The sequence below is a fragment of the Salmo salar genome, chromosome 04, assembly GCF_965601325.2.
Source record: "Salmo salar chromosome 04, fSalSal1, whole genome shotgun sequence".
NCBI lineage: Eukaryota > Metazoa > Chordata > Actinopteri > Salmoniformes > Salmonidae > Salmo > Salmo salar.
This window is the reverse complement of record NC_138294.1, coordinates 48446906-48464674: the sequence shown is the minus strand read 5'-3', so window position 1 is coordinate 48464674 and position 17769 is coordinate 48446906. Positions and strand designations below refer to the sequence as shown.

Sequence of the window (17769 nt, the reverse complement as noted above, 5' to 3'; positions counted from 1 at the left end):
TGGGCCCAGGTAGGCCTACTATGGAACAAAAAATTAAAAGATGCACACACTGAGATCAGTGTGAGATCCAACATCTGAGGACCACACACACATAATACTTCTATTGAAGACATATCGTGAACATGTGTGAGAACTTTTCACAATGTTAGAGAAATAAGTGTTCATGACGTCATTATCAGAGCGTGTTGTGAGCAAAACGAGTTCAAATCGAATGCACATGCTCAGACTGCGGGGTCATACAGTGCATACTACGAACAAAGCGAATGTCTTTGCTAGCTACGGATGATAAACTCGAATTGATCTACATATAGAAGTGATCATATCCAGTATTATTGGAGTTACGTCTTCGTGTTAAGTGTGTGTTCGGTTCCTGATTATGTCAACAGCCGACGGTTCACGTTACTACAACGGTACGATGAAGTCAGTTAGCTAACGCGTTAGCTAGCTGTTGTGGCTTAGCTAACTAACGTTAGCTAACAAACCTGTAAACAGCAATGTTCTTCCTTGCCAGCTAAAGGTTTTTGTCGTAATACTAAATGTAATACGACAGTAATTATCAATTGATACGTAGGTAGCTAACGTTAACTAGCTACATAAACAAGCTAGCCAGCTAACGTTAGGGATTAGCCGCAGAAAGCAGCTAGATACTGTAGCTAGCTAGCCAACCAGCTATTTGTGGCTTATAAGTTAGCTAGCATTGTTTTTATTTTATTTTATTACACTGGACCCATACTCACTCTGACAGCGTATATATCTGGCTAGCTAACATTCACACCTCTTGTGTGACAGAAGTAACGCTAGTTAGCTAGCCAACAGCAGCGTTGAGTAATTGTATAGCTAGTTAGCTAGCTAGCTAACTACATCGTAACGTGGCTGCAAGTCTGAACGTGTTGGCGTAGTAAGAGTGCATTAGCTAGCGCTTCTGCCAAACATACATGATAACAGACGACGATGACAATAAATATGGACCATTACCAGGCTATTTGCTGTAACCTTGTTGAAGTACTTATTCTGTGAAAGCAAAAACAAATAACTCATTTTGGTGATTTTTGTCCATCAGATCACGATGACAGAGTTGGAGGACAAATGTTTCGCAACCGCAAAGGCAGGGGCCCTTTTAGGGCCCATATGTATAGTGACCAGGGGCCAGGAGCACCAGGGACAAGAACAAGATATCGTGGTGGCCAAAAAGGCGGTGGTGGCCAGGGACCCAGAGCGAGATTCGATGATGAGGATGGAGACGTGGCAATGACAGACAGCAACTCCCAAGATGGGTCCTCCCAACACAGATTGTGGGTTTGTCATGCAAATTAGGGAGAATATTTAATTTAACATGTTTATAAGTTTTATCTTGGAAGTTATCCTTTTAACCCTCATGGTTTTACCTTGCCAGTAACCCTTACGGAAGGCCGAATCGCCGTGGTGACGACCGCTTTGATCGTGGCCGCAGAGGTGGCGGTGGAGGTCACAGGGGTCGTGGTAATAACAGAGGAGGGGATGGAGGTGGAGATGGCCGTAATACCTGGTTCAAGATATTTGTGAGTCAACATTGTGAATGAATTGGGTGGCTTTACTGATCTACTAAGCTGTCATTGATTGGATTGTAATTAACCAATGCTAAATTGTGACTCTTACAGGTCCCCTATGGAAAGAAATATGACAAAGACTGGCTCATAACAGCTCTGCAGAATATCTGCTCCATACCCTTCACGCCAGTACATGTAAGTGACCACTGCCTAATGGCTCTTTTGGTTAGTCAAGCTAGTCTAGAAATAGTTTAATTCCCATGTCCTTTGAAATTGTTTCATTTTATTGTTTTTAAAATAACCTAAACTACATTCTTTCTACACCTCTGTTTTCCAAAGTACCAAGTAGAGGGCAACCGAGCACAGTTCTACATTGACGATTCCACCACTGCGAATGCCTTGTTAAAGGTGTCACGGAAGATCACAGACAAAGACGGCTACAAGGTACTATTTTTATTTAAAAAAAATATATATAATAATTCTTCCACAAGACCTCTGCCAGTTTTATCAATTAGTGTTAAGTGGGACATTTTGGCAGACTGGCAACCAGACATGAAAACACATTGTCATCAGAATTAAAGGCCCCGTGCAGTCAATTGTATTCTTTCTTTCAATTAGTCAACTTGTCGATTGTTTGGTCATTAGGCCGTTAGTCGACCACGATTGTTTTAGTCGAGCAGTAAGATATGTATGTATGTATGTATGTATGTATGTATGTATGTATGTATGTATGTATATCTATCACACACACACACACGTGTGTGTGTGCCCATCTCAGTAAACTAATCCATTGCGGAGGCCTCGACTAAAATACAATTTATGTTTGATCTGAAGATGTGGTCGGATATGCCATATGCAGGGTGTGAAGCAATTGCGGAGCCTGCAGAGGCCAAATCGAGCTCTGTACCCCTTCACCTTGCACCTCCCAAATTTTGTAACAATGCGGAGGGCTCTGTATAACTCTGCATTGACATGATTGGTTGACGGTAGATGGGGGCGGTACATCCTATAGAAAACACAAACTCACTTCATTGACAACAGCTCTGCACTGCTCCGCAAAGCTCAAGAAGTATGAATGCCCTGACTTCTGCTGAGGCCGTATCGCCGTAAATGCTGTACGGCCAATGCAGATGTCGGATATACCACTTCTATCTCCAGAATGCGCGCTCTCCTGCCAATTTGTGCACATATATTGTTTCATAACTTCATTGTGTGAATTTTTGTGTTTGATTGTTAGTGTATTCAATTCCCCATTACATATCACCAGTTGTACATTTACCTTTATTTCCTATCATTTCTAATCTACAACGTTTGTTACTTTGATTACGGTAATTTCTGTTAATGCATTCAATATTATCATTCCAGTCTTCCCGTTATCATTGTTGTAGTGGACACATTGTTGGCAGAGTGCATAACCTACAGTGGTTCCTTCTTTAAAAGTTGCGAACTTACACTGCGGGACTTAGAGGTACCCAGCGTCACAGCTTCATTGTTCCAGACCACCACAAGGGGGAGTTAGAGCACACATTATGCATTTGGGTCCCAAGGTTTTTATATGACCAATCATATAGAGTGGTTCCAATGACGAATTGACGCAGGCTGTCCCTGGTGACTTCAGCAAAGATGGCTGACAAAACATAACGTCATAACGAGTCATGCAAAAAATTTACAATTGAGAGGAATATGTTAGTTAATGTAGAGACAAACAATTGTGCATATTCTTTTGTCATAAAGTTAATTTACGAAAATCGCCATTTTGAAAGTTTTTTTTCAGCCATATCCAATACCAGGTGTATCAAACTCATTCATTATAACAAGCAGGGAGCAGATTTCAAACCCTCAACATTCTAGCCCGAAGTCCAGCACGCTATCAACTGTGGCCAAATGTATTGGGGTTGGGGCCGATTGTGGCTAAAAAACACTTTATCAATTGGAATCTTTAACGTGTAAAGGGGAAAAGTATATTATTATTAGTTTTTCACAAGCATAGCATGATGTGCTATTAGCTGAACAATAGACTATTCAACCTTTACTAAAGAATTGTCTAATAGCCGAGCTAGGTGTGGACCCCCCCCCCCCCCCCCCTCCTCCCCAACTTGGATCAAATAATTTTCAGGACTATCTAGAAAAAGCAGCAGAGATGCGCAATAGGGTTCTAAGAAGAGGGTATTCTCCACAATGTGTGGATGAAGCTCGTAATTTGGCATTGGGGAAAACACGAGATGAACTGCTACAAAAAAAGACCCGCTAAAGAACACTGTAATGTTCACAACTACATATACTTTGAACTCGTGAAAAGTGGGAGATGCGGTCAAGAAACACTGGCGTGTTTTATTTATGTGATAAATTGGTCCATGCCAACTGCCAGCCACAAAAAAAAATCAGCCAGAATGTTTTTGGATTTTCACCCTCCAGACATTATTTCCTAGAGGTCTTAATGATGAAATGCTTACAGTTGAAGTCGGAAGTTTACATACACCTTAGCCAAGTACATTTAAACTCAGTTTTTCACAATTCCTGACATTTAATCCTAGTAAAAATTCCCTGTCTTAGGTCAGTTAGGATCAACACTTTATTTGAAGAATGTGGAATGTCAGAATAATAGTAGAGAGGATTTATTTCAGCTTTTATTTCTTTCATCAGATTCCCAGTGGGTCAGAAGTTTGCATACACTCAATTAGTATTTGGTAGCATTGCCTTTAAATTGTTTAACTTGGGTCAAACGTTTTGGGTAGCCTTCCACAAGCTTCACACAATAAGTTGGGTGAATTTTGGGCCATTCCTCCTGACAGAGCTGGTGTAACTGAGTCAGGTTTGTAGGCCTCTTTGCTCGCACACGCTTTTTCAGTTCCACCTACAAATTTTCACTAGGATTGAGGTCAGGGCTTTGTGATGGCCACTCCAATACCTTGGCTTTGTTGTTCTTAAGCCATTTTGTCACAACTTTGGAAGTATGCTTGGGGTCATTGTCCATTTGGAAGACCCATTTGCGACCAAGCTTAAACTTCCTGACTGATGTCTTGAGATGTTGCTTCAATATATCCACATAATTTTACTTCCTCATGATGCCGTCTATTTTGTGAAGTGTACCAGTCCCTCCTGCAGCAAAGCACCCCCATAACATGATGCTGCACAGTTGGGATGGTGTTCTTCAGCTTGCAAGCGTCCCCCTTTTTCCTCCAAACATAATGATGGTCATTATGGCCAAACAGTTTTATTTCTGTTTCATCTTACCAGAAGACATTTCTCCAAAAAGTACGATCTTTGTCCCCATGTGCAGTTGCAACCGCAGTCTGGCTTTTTTATGGCGGTTTTGGAGCAGTGGCTTCTTCCTTGCTGAGCGGCCTTTCAGGTTATGTTGATATAGGACTCATTTTACTGTGGATATAGATACTTTTGTACCTGTTTCCTCCAGCATCTTCACAAGGTCCTTTGCTGCTGTTCTGGGATTGATTTGCACTTTTCGCACCAAAGTACGTTCATCTCTAGGAGACAGAACGCGTCTCCTTCCTGAGCGATGTGACGGCGGCGTGGTCCCATGGTATTTATACATGCGTACTATTGTTTGTACAGATGAACCTTCAGTGTGTTTGGAAATTGCTCCCAAGGATGAACCAGACTTGTGGAGGTCTACAATTTTTTTCTGAGGTCTTGGATGATTTCTTTTGATTTTCCATGATTAAGCAAAGAGGCACTGAGTTTGAAGGTAGGCCTTGAAATACATCCACAGGTACACCTCCAATTGACTCAAATGATGTAAATTAGCCTATCAGAAGCTTCTAAAGCCAGGACATAATTTTCTGGAATTTTCCAAGCTGTTTAAAGGCACAGTCAACTTACTGTATGTAAACTTCTGACCCACTGGAATTGTGATACAGTGAAATAATGTTGTCTGTAAACAATTGTTGTTATGACCACATTTTTATTTACAATGACAGCCTACTCCTTCCTCGTAAATAGCCCAGTACTGTACTGCCGACCGTAATTTTCCGCTCCAGCAAGTACACGTCAAAAGTTTGGACACACCTACACATTCCAGTATTTTTCTATATTTTTACTATTTTCTACATTGTAGAATAATCGTGAAGACATCACAACTATGAAATAACACATATGGAATCAGTACAAGGACAGCCTACTCCTTCCTCCCCAATGGGGATTTGAACCCTGGTCTCCTGTGTGCCCCGCATTCTGTAGTACAGACATGGCCTGCTCTCCCTTATGTAAGGAATTAGGCACTTTCCCATATTTACTACAGTATGTATTGTAGACTGCACAGTAGCCTAATAAACACATTTCCTTAATAAAATAATGATAAATACATTCAAAATGCAGATGTTGATTTAGTTATGGCTCCATAACGAATTACTATGGGAATAAATATAACTGATTTACAGAAATATTGGAAAAAAGTTGTCTAATGAAGGCAAACAATTTAGAATCCTGTAGCCTACTCCCGACGGTCATGTTGTACATCGCAATATTTTCCATTCCACCCTGAGGGTTTCGTTTTTCTCTGAATAGAAACACCATAATATTAATCAAATTAATTAAGCCACTTTTTTTTTTTTTTTTTAAATCAATCCCATATATTATGTTATTACAAAAAAGGTTTTAAATTCTCTGGTAATGCCAATACGGAATACCATCAAATGCTTCTTAAAGATGCCCTCTGGTGGTCAAACTAGCAATAACTTGCAGTAACAGGTCAAATGGCTGAGAATTAAATGATGTGCTGCGGAAGCACACAAGGTGTGCCACTGTATGCTACACTTGTGAGAAACAAGTTCTGGTTTATTTCATTCCATTTACGAGTTTTGTCAATTTAGTCATTGTCTGAAAACCATAACTGGCATGCAGACCGGTAGAAATGGTAAGATGAATTGGCATTCCACATGAGAAAGGTTGCCGACTCCTCGCGTAGCTTATTACTGTCAACTTCAGGAGTGTAATGGCAGAGTCTGAGTGAGGAGAAAAATTGGGTCAGGTTAATTTTTTTCTTCTTCTTCTGGTTATTTAGATCTCTGGCACCCTCGAGGTATTTGTCTTGTTTCATCAAACCGCGAGCTCAATACATATAGTCAATTTTACTGAAACACAGGGTGTGTGTATGGAGAAATACTGTTTTATTTTTGTTGACCAATCGATTGGTCAAAAGAACAGAACTTTCTGTTTTAGTCAAGGACAGCCCTAGTTTTATCATATTGTACATCAACATCTGATGAAACTAACACTGTAAAAGTGAGATAAAAAAAATCAGTGTTATTTCCTGACAGTTGCTGGTCTACACAGGATCTACTAATCAGCAGATTTGCATGGTGACATCACCATGCGGTAAATTTTGTTTTTTAGAGCAATAACAAAGACGTCCAAATAAAGGCTAGTTTTCAGTTTTCCTCTCCCAACTCACACCACAGCCAGGCAGTCCTAGCAAAATTATTTATTGAGAAATAGTTTTTCGCTCAAAGGCTATTTTTGCCCATTTTAATGGAGATTATTACAGTACGGTACTTAATTGTTACCCAGAAATGATTTGATATTGATATAAAAACAGCTGGGGCCAGGGTTAATAGTTTGTGGATGGCAAATCAGTAAAGATAGGACCATCAATAGGATCTTGAGAAGGGGTCAAGCGGTGGTTAATGATTAGGGCTTCCAATCGGAATTCAAGGACAACCATTACCCCTTGGGGATACTCATTAGAAGACATGCCATTCACTCCTCCAACTTCCATCTTTTCCAGGTGACTGTACTGATGAATCCGTGTCCTCCACCTTCCTTTCTTCAGTCTGAACTAAAGCCAGCTGATCTGGAGCACCTAAAGGTAAGACAAGGAGACCAGCTGTTAACAAATAGGAGATGTAGTGATGGGTTTTAATAAAGTATATTATTATGTATGGACTGAATGTCTATTAAAACCCTTTTCCCCTCATTAGCAATGCATGGCTAAACGCTTTGATGGCTCTCAACAAGCCCTGGACTTGAACAACATCCGGATAGACCCAGGTAAGCACGCGGCAAGAGCAGTTAGTCACATCAAATGTTTTTCACTGTACATTTACATTATATGACATGGATTCTGATAGTGCCATCTAACACTCATACGCTTCCCTGATTTTCACAGACCTGGTTTCCCAGAACATTGATGTGACATTGAACAGAAAGAACTCTATGCACGCTGTTATTAAGATAATTGAGGAGAACATTCCAGAGGTATGGATGTGGTCCTTACTTGTAGCTGAATAATATGTATGCTTTCCTTTCCACTGATCCCTACTTGTTCCCTTCCACAGCTTGTTTGTCTGAACATCAGCAACAACAAGCTGTTTAGGCTGGATGACCTGTCAGAGCTGGTCAACAAGGCTCCAAACTTGAAGACACTCAATCTTTCTCATAATGAGGTGAGGAGACCAGGTCTGGTTGAAGCGCAATGGGTTGTTACTCAAACACTGATCTTTACTGGGACTGCACAAAGTCTCGTTGCTTTTCAGTTGTCCACATAATTCATTTAGTAAATTGACTGCTCTTGGGGACTAGGAGTTCTCTCCCTGTCAGGTCTTCAGAGTATCAATTAGGCTACTGAATGTTTGATTAGATTGTATTGTCCCTACCATTCCAGTTAAAAACAGAGCGTGAGCTGGATAGGATCAAGGGTCTTAAACTGGTGGAGCTATGGCTGGAGAGGAATCCCCTTTGCGACTATTTCAAGGACCAGGCTTCTTACATAAGGTCAGTCTGTGCTCAGGATGGGTGGGTGGGTAATAGTATGATGTTGACAGTGTGTGAGGTGTATGGGGGGGGGTAGTTTAGCTCTCTATTCCCTGTATTTCAGGGGGGAACTTGAATGTATTCAGAAAATTCCTGTGCTGCGGGAAATGACATGTTATTTATGGATTATATGATTCAGGAAGGACATGTTTGGTACTACTGAATAGTAACGCACTGCTCAAATTTGAAAGAACTGGAGTGGCTTAGTGAACACCATCCTATCAGAGAGTCTCTCACTGAGCCTTCCCACTTTACTACAGCAACATATGTGGTGAAGAAGTTAAGATTTCAGATGATCTGTTCTTAGACATTGTTTTGGTTTATGTTGGAATCCTACAAATACCCTACTCCATGCTTGTGGGGAAGCAGCAGAATTCAAATGTAATGCCACCTTTATGATTCTTTTAATTTAAGGTCCATGCATGCCATACCTGCCGAAGTTTTGACATGATCAAACCATTAACCTCTTCACGCCATATACCTCAACATTAACCAGCTTAACACATGGTGTATTTGAGGATAATGGCTACATCTATCACTTGAATTATTCTCCACCCCTCCCCCCTTCTAGATGCACGTTCAACTGTCTGAATGCTCTTTGTCTGTCTCGCTTTACCTCTCTGAAGCTCATCTTTACCTTGCATCTGTTTTCTGCAGTGGAGATGGCCCTGTGCCCCCTATAGACACCTCTATAAAATGTTTACATAAATTATATGGATTTCCTTTTTTTTAAATGTCAAGAAGTATTCGTTCAAGCATACACACACACTTATCTTGGATAATACTGACCACAGCATTTTGACCCCTAATAGTCATTGAGACCCATACTTTGGAAAGAGCTTGATTAATAAAATGGCATTGTGGAAAGGGATTCCTTAAATATTCATATGGGAAACATGGTATTTACTATCTGCTTGTGCTACATGCTGATTGGGCTGATGGTACCTCCTTCCATCCTCCCCTATAATGGGTCCTGAAATGTGGCCAGTGAAGAGGGCTGGTTAGCCAATGACGGGTAAGATCCCACTTTTGATACCGGGACAACCTAAGACAGGCACAGCCGTGCATCTGGCCACATCGTACGCACGCACGTACATGCAGTATATGCTGAACAAAGAAGACATTGAAGTGAAGAAGAAAACAAAGGTGAAGATTTGCTCTACAGGCCTGGGGTTGGAGAGGGAGAGAGGTTTCCACAAAGCCAAGCAGAGTCCCCAAATACAAGCTTTCTCATAATTCCCTTAAATCTAACATGCCTTTACTTCAAGGCTTGTTTGTTTTTCGCAGGTTGGTGGACACGTCCTCAGAATGTAACAGCCAGAGAGGCTTTGAAAATGAGGGACACAGATACATTTATTGAGATACCCTCAATTAGTGGGATTTCAATATAGGAAGTTGATTTCCTTTTAAGGATATGATTCTTAAAGTTTCTTCTGTGGGCATAAAGACATGTAGTCATGTCACATGTTCACTGATCAAGTCCTCATTTCGCTCTCAACATGTTTCCCTAAAAATATCAACCAAAAACACCTTTGCTTGAATGCCTTATTTATTTTGAACCACCCCCGGAATGTTAAAGTTGAAGTGGGGTCCAAAATGTAATTGATCATTTATTCTGGTACAAAATGCATTGTGTGAGATGCAGTATCATTCTTAACGTCAATCAATGCTAGAAACAAAGAGCTACTTCCAATAGTGCTCTGTCTGTAGTGGTGCTCAGGGCCCAACTTTCATGTTCTCTATCGCTCTTGTTTATCTTTTCATTTCTATTTGTGTGTAATTTGTGTATTTTCTTCATCTGAAGGGGATGCTGTGCATGGTCTCCTGAACTTACTCGTTTTCTACTCCTAGTGACATTGCATCATCTATCAAAGCTTTTCGTGAACTCCCCTTTGCTGTTTTGGTTTGATACGGCGACTCTGTCTTGTTCTATGTTACCATAAGTCTAGCGCTTCCCTCCATCCCTCTATGTTCTATATATCGCTATGGCTTTGGTGAAATACACTGATGGCAAGTGTGTAGTTGCTTTCTACATGAAACGACGTGGTGTAACTTTAACCAGCCTTAATGTAATGAATTAACCCCTCCATAACCCTGCTTCATGTAATTCAGTCATCTCCAACAGTCTCTATCATCACCTGTACATCTCATCCCAGCAGTCTTTAGATTCCATTTCACTATCTCTTGGTTCTATGACGTGTGTATCGGACAGCTCAAACATGCAACATCTAGTTTTACCACGGTACCACCCTTGTAGACTCTACCAATCACATTGGCCACATCACACGTCTGAATCACCAGTCCACTCCCCTATGCGTGTGAAAAGCACTGATCTTTCTCTTGTTGGTATGAGCGCTCACAACCAACGTTCACACCCCTACCCTACCCCTACCACCCCTTCCAAGACAGCGTGTGTCAGTGTGTTTCGGCGTGTAGGGGGGACGGTGAGTATCACAAAGGGGTGAGTACATTGCCACAGGAAAGGGGGCCGGGGTGGGTGGCGAAATCGTAACTGTCGCCGTAGATTTATTTTACATTTGATTTATCTTTATTATCTGTATCCCTGTTCATATTAGTACATGAGGACGTGTAGCATTAAGTACCTCTTCACTGATATGCAGAGCTGATTAGTTCCTGATCAGGCATGGGTGTGGTCTATCCTGAACAATCAAATATGAAGTTCAAACCACCCTGATAATGACGAATCAAGTCCGTTGTTCTTTGGCCAAATTCCTCTCCTAATTTTTGTTAATTGTCTGGACGGGGATTATATCAACATTTGGGCAGCTATTAGAGATTATTATTATCCATGGATGAGGCTGTGAGTGCATGAGAAAACGTGTGTGTGTGTGTGTGTGTGTGTGTGTGTGTGTGTGTGTGTGTGTGGTGTGGGGAAATGGTATTCAGGGGGATGACTCCGAGTCTCTTATATTTGGTCAGCAGCACTAACTCCTGTCTCTTGTATCTTCTGTGTTTTTGTGAATGTCGGACAGCACGGTGAGAGAGAGGTTCCCCAGGCTTCTCAAACTGGTAAGGATTCTAAATTCATCCTTCCTCCTTTTCCATTAAAGTATTTTATTTATTTTTTTACTCATTTTTTATATTTTAATTGTGAAGGATTTACAACTCTTTAATGAGTTATTTTAGTTCTCTCCTTGACCTCTCTCTGCCTCTCACTAGGATGGTCATGATCTCCCACCTCCTATAGTCTTTGATGTGGAGGTGACTCCTGCTGCCCTTCCACCCTGCAAGGTAATACATACAGCCAATTGTTTATCATTAGTGGCTGTGCATGTAACCACGTCTGTCAAAATAGGAGATTTGTCTTTACTTTACAATTCTCCCCCTTATGACTGCTGTCACAGGCCAGCTACTTCTGCTCAGAAGAGATCAAGGCTCCCATCCTTGCCTTCCTACAACAGTGAGTTTGCACTTAGCTCTTTATATGTGTAACAGGGGAAGACAAAGGAATCCACAGATACAGATTATAACTGTACACACTAAGCCTGAACCCAAAACACTGACTCACTACTACACAAACGTATGGTTATAACAAAAGGGGAGAATGATTTGATGTCATTTGGATTATTCTTTAAAAGATAAATTGATCTGCAATAGGTTGAACATCTGTCTGTACTGATTGGAAATGTAATATATATATATTTTTTAGATACTACAGTGTGTATGACTCCGGGGACAGACAACCTTTGTTAGATGCCTACCATGATGGAGCGACCTTCTCCTTGAGCATGTTCATCACCATGCAGAACCCATCCAGGTACCCCCTCGGCTAGTTGTTAATGTCTCCAGCAGCATAAACGGTGTATTATAAACACACTCAGCAGCACATACAGTAGAAGTCGGAAGTTTAAATACACTTAGGTTGTAGTCATTAAAACTCGTTTTTCAACCACTCCACAATTATTTTTTTAAACTATAGTTTTGGCAAGTCGGTTAGGACATCTACTTTGTGCATGACACAAGTAATTTTCCCAACAATTGTTTACAGACAGATTATTTCACTTAATCACAATTCCAGTGGGTCAGAAGTTTACATACACTAAGTTGACTGTGCCTTTAAACGGCTTGGAAAATTCCAGAAAATGATGTCATGGCTTTAGAAGCTTCTGATAGGCTAATTGACATAATTTGAGTCAATTGGAGGTGGATGTGGATGTATTTCAAGGCCTACCTTCAAACTCAGTGCCTCTTTGCTTGACATCATGGGAAAATCAAAAGAAATCAGCTAAGACGTCAGAAAACAAATTGTAGACCACAAGTCTGGTTCATCCTTGGGAGCAATTTCCAAACGCCTGAAGGTTCATCTGTACAAACAATAGTACGCAAGTATAAACACCATGGGACCACGCAGCGGTCATACCGCTCAGGAACGAGACGCATTCAGTCTCCTAGAGATGAACGTACTCTGGTGTGAAAAGTGCAAATCAATCCCAGAACAACAGCAAAGGACCTTGTGAAGGTGCTGGAGGAAAGGAAGAAGCCACTGCTCCAAAACCGCCATAAAAAAAGCCAGACTACGGTTTGCTACTGCACATGGGGACAAAGATCGTACTTTTTGGAGAAATGTCCTCTGGTCTGATGAAACAAAAATAGAACTGTTTGGCCATAATGTCCATCGTTATGTTTGGAGGAAAAAGGGAGAGGCTTGCAAGCTGAAGAATACCATCCCAACCGTGAAGCACGGGGGTGGCAGCATCATGTTGTGGGGGTACTTTGCTGTAGGAGGGACTGGTGCACTACACAAAATGGATGGCATCATGAGGAGGAAAATTGTGGATATATTGAAGCAACATCTCAAGACATCAGTTAGGAAGTTAAAGCTTGGTCGCAAATGGGTCTTCTAAATGGACAATGACCCCAAGCATACTTCCAAAGTTGTGGCAAAATGGCTTAAGGACAACAAAGTCAAGGTATTGGAGTGGCCATCACAAAGCCCTGACCTCAATCCTATAGAAAATGTGTGGGCAGAACTGAAAAAGCGTGTGCGAGCAAAGAGGCCTACAAACCTGACTTCGTTACACCAGCTTTGTCCTGAGGAATGGGCCAAAATTCACCCAACTTATTGTGGGAAGCTTGTGGAAGGCTACCCAAAACATTTGACCCAAGTTAATCAATTTAAAGGCAATGCTACCAAATACTAATTGAGTGTATGTAAACTTCTGAACCACTGGGAATGTGATGAAAGAAATAAAAGCTGAAATAAATCATTCTCTCTACTATTATTCTGACATTTCACATTCTTAAAATAAAGTGGTGATTCTAACTGACCTACGACAGGGAATTTTTACTAGGATTAAATGTCAGGAATTGTGAAAAACTGAGTTTAAATGTATTTGGCTAAGGTGTATGTAAACTTCTGACTTCAACTGTATTTGTCACCTGTTTCTAACATAGTCAGTCACTGTCTCTAGGTGCAGTCTCGGAGATTACCATAAAGACACTCGCAACCTGAAAAAGCTCAAAGATCCCTGTGAGTCTCTTCTGATTCTCTAGTTCAAAGTTTTGATAAGTAATGGTTGTCATTATGTCATCTCTTTCAGTGCAAATTTAGTCTCTGAATAAAGTAAACCACTTGGTTGTGAAAGTCACTCATATACACTTAAAGTAAAAGACTACATTGAGAGTAACATCTTTGTTCTTAAATAAATCCTCTTGCCCTCTGTTCTTTCAGCCACACGATTTCGCTTACTGAAGCACACCCGTCTGAATGTGGTGGCTTTCCTGAACGAACTTCCCAAAACGCACCATGACACTGCATCGCTAAATGTGGACGTCAACACCTTCACCGTGAGTAGAATTCACTTCTAACCATCAACTCGCATGCATGACCATCCTTGATTTCATAGCTTCAATCTCTTCTCTCTATCCACTTTTACAGAACACGTTACTGTCATTCACAGTCACTGGAGTGTTCAAAGAAGGTATGTTATTTTTTTTTTACTTTTCAAACTTATTATAATGCAAAATTATACTGTTTCCCACATACATTTTCATTAGCAAAAAAGTCATTAACCATGTCTTTTTCTCCCTATTTCACCCTAGTTGAAGGTAAATCCCGAGACTCTGTCAGAGCTTTCTCTCGGGTGTTCATCACAGTGCCGGCTGGAGGGACAAGGTAGGCCTTGACATTTTATACCGGACCACAAGCATAGAGATGGTTCCTCAATATACTATGTAAACAAAAGTATGTGGACACCCCTTCAAATTAGTGGATTCGACTATTTCAGCCACACTCGTTGCTGACAGGTATATAATATCGAGCACACAACCATGCAATCGCCATAGACAAACATTGGCAGTAGACTGGCCTTCATCGTGGCACCATCACAAGATGCCACCTTTCCAACAAGTTGGTTCGAATTTCTGTCCTGCTAGAGCTGCCCCGGTCAAGTGTAAGTGCTGTTATTGTGAAGTGGAAACGTCTAGGAGCAACAACGCTCAGCCGCGAAGTGGTAGGCCACACAAGCTCACAGAACGGGACCGCCGAGTGCTGAAGCGCTCTGTCCTCGGTTGCAACACTCACTACAGAGTTCCAACCTGCCTCTGGAAGCGACGTCAGCACAGGAACTGTTTGTCGGGGCAGCCGCACACAGGCCTAAGCTCACAATGCCAAGCATTGGCTGGAGTGGTGTAAAGCTCACTGCCATTGGACTCTAGAGCAGTGGAAACTAATTCCGTGGAGTAATGAATTACGCTTCACCATCTGGCAGTTCGACGGATTAATCTGGGTTCGGCGAAGGCCAGGAGAACGCTACCATAATGCAAACTGTTAAGTTTGTTGGAGGAGGAATAATGGTCTGGGGTTGTTTTTCATGGTTTGGGCTAGGCCCCTTAGATTCTGTGCTCCCAACATTGTGGCAACTGTTTACATTTTACATTTTAGTCATTTAGCAGACGCTCTTATCCAGAGCGACTTACAGTAGTGAATGCATACATTTCATTTCATGCATTTAAAAAAAAAAAATGTTTTACTGGCTCACCGTGGGAATCGAACCCACAACCCTGGCGTTGCACACACCATGCTGGCTTTGCAAACACCATGCTCTACCAACTGAGCCACAGGGAACCCTGTACTGCAGGCATAGCAGCAACAGATATCCCATGAACTGGCTAATCTTCCCCAAGAAATTCTCTCCAGGTGTCGCACGATGCTAGGCTAACCTCGAGGCTGTCAAATACCTCCACGATGCTAGGCTAACCTCGAGGCTGTCCAATACCTCCACGATGCTAGGCTAACCTCAAGGCTGTCCAATACCTTCACAATGCTAAGACCATTCCTGTTTCTGCATGACAATGCCCCTGTGCACAAAGCGAGTTTCATACAGAAATGGTTTGTCAAGGTCAGTGTGGAAGAACTTGACAGGCCTGCACAGAGCCCTGACCTCAACCCCATCGAACACCTTTGGGATGAATTGGAACGCCGACTGCGAGCCAGGCCTAATCGCCCAACATCAGTGCCCGGCCTCACTAATGTTCGTGTGGCTGAATGGAAGCAAGTTACCGCAGCAATGTTCCAACATCTAGTGGAAAGCCTTCCCAGAAGAGTGGAGGCTGTTGTAGCAGCAAAGGGGGAACCAACTCCATATTAATGCCCATGATTTTGGAATGAGATGTTTGACGAACAGGTGTCCACATACTTTTGGTCATGAGGTGTATTGACAACTCTGCTAGATGTTTGTCTTGACTGTAACTCAGTGTAATGTCGTCTTTTCTTGTGTTCGTCTTGTTTCAACAGTCTTTGCATAGTAAACGATGAGCTTTTTGTCCGTAATGCTACGACTGAGGAGATCCGGCGGGCCTTTGTTGCACCCGCCCCAACACCATCCAGCAGCCCTGTCCCCACCCTCTCAGCTCCCCAGCAAGAGATGCTTTCTGCCTTCTCCCTGATGTCCGGCATGAACCTGGAATGGTCCCAGAAGTGAGTGGCACACAGTTACCTTGCATTAGATTTTACAGAGTGGCTGCGGATCTGACTTTTCTGGACCCTCTTCCCGACAGCTGAAGGCCCTGAAGCATCTGCACATGATTCTCTACTTACGCAGTCTGTGCTCTACTCATAGAGAACAGGCTACTCTGGTGAATGCTGCTCGTCTAATAAAGTTGGATCAAAGCTGAATCAATGTCTGCAAGATCACATAATGATAGTATTGTACATAACAGAACCCAATATAATAGCATGTTACTGTAAGACAAAAAAAACACCTCACTTTGAGGATGATCGAATGGTCAATTTTTGTAATCATGTTGCCAGAACTCAACAGCGCGCCACTATGCAAAATATGTACATTGATTAAATTAAACCCAGGTAGGCTATGCTACAGTTTAACGCCATTCATTGTACATAATTCGAAACACACTTTAACTCAAGTTCTAAAGCATCTCCCCGTGAAACTGATTGAGATCAAATGGTTGGTATGCACATGCTGCATGGACGTTTCACCTGTAATATGCATCATTCATGATTGACAGTGGGACCACAATGTGTGTGTATAAAGTAGATCTAAAGAAACATGCGCAGAATGTGATTAGGATCTTCAGTTCTGGGGAAAAGGCATCTGGGGGGTGGACAAACACTAAAACCAGTAGATAGTGGTAGCACTGACGTCATCCACTTGTTCCTATGGAAAACTCCTGCTGGTGCATTAAGCATTTGAATGTAAAGCGTGCCATGTTTCTGAATGGTAACCAAAAAAAAATAATCATGGTGAAAGTGGCCATGCTCATTTCCATACTGCCTGAGTCAACCGGAGCCTACTCACATAGCATGCCAGCCTGTGATTGATCTGTTTCTGCACGGATCATTATTTATCGCGAACAAAAACATTTTGGGAGGGCCTATTGTAATTTACACGGGCACACCAGGACTTTTACCACCGCTAGGTTGCAACGCAGTAGCACTCATGCTTCAGACAGGACACTGGGTGTTTTCTCTCTAGGGATCTGCAGCCTCGGCCTAGATTCTAAGTGGGCTCAAGTAGTGACGAACACTGCTTCGTATGAAGTTGGGTTTTAACTTACTTGATCAATGTATTTCAGATGCCTGCAGGACACTGAGTGGGATTTCAACCGAGCAAGGCAGGTCTTCACAGACTTCAAGGTAAATGCTTGATCCTAGTATATCTAATGGAGCAATGTGTGTTGCTTTTGTTTGACTGAATGTCTCGTACCCTTAAGCTTCAGATACTGAACTTCTGTTTCTCCTCAGGCTCATGGAAAGATCCCAGCTGTCGCTTTCATAAAGTGAAAAGGAATGATTGTGGAGCTTTTTAAATTGTCACTTCCCTTTTGATTCTTAATTCCCCTCCTGGATTAATAGATAACTCAAGCATATATTTCATTCTGTCATTCTTATAATTAAAAGTGAACGTATTCATGTCTGCTTGTAGTCATTTTGCATTGATTGCACAAACCTGAACTGCCATGCCTTTTAAAGCGTATCTAAACCGCTAGGATG

The 17769-nt window shown here is 41.8% G+C and overlaps 1 protein-coding gene across 1 annotated transcript; it reads left to right on the top strand.

Moving 5' to 3' along the window:
- The first annotated feature begins 159 nt into the window (after positions 1–159).
- LOC106603139 (nuclear RNA export factor 1) lies at positions 160–17692 on the top strand. The gene is made up of 21 exons (XM_014196420.3): positions 160–410; positions 1061–1292; positions 1394–1538; positions 1638–1721; positions 1866–1970; positions 7270–7350; positions 7463–7532; positions 7651–7739; positions 7820–7927; positions 8146–8255; positions 11288–11324; positions 11475–11546; positions 11660–11715; positions 11965–12072; positions 13727–13785; positions 13987–14102; positions 14194–14236; positions 14358–14430; positions 16051–16233; positions 17352–17412; positions 17521–17692. The coding sequence occupies exons 1-21, from the start codon at positions 377–379 to the stop codon at positions 17557–17559; spliced, it is 1905 nt and encodes a 634-aa protein (XP_014051895.1). The 5' UTR covers positions 160–376; the 3' UTR covers positions 17560–17692.
- The last annotated feature ends 77 nt before the right edge of the window (positions 17693–17769 follow it).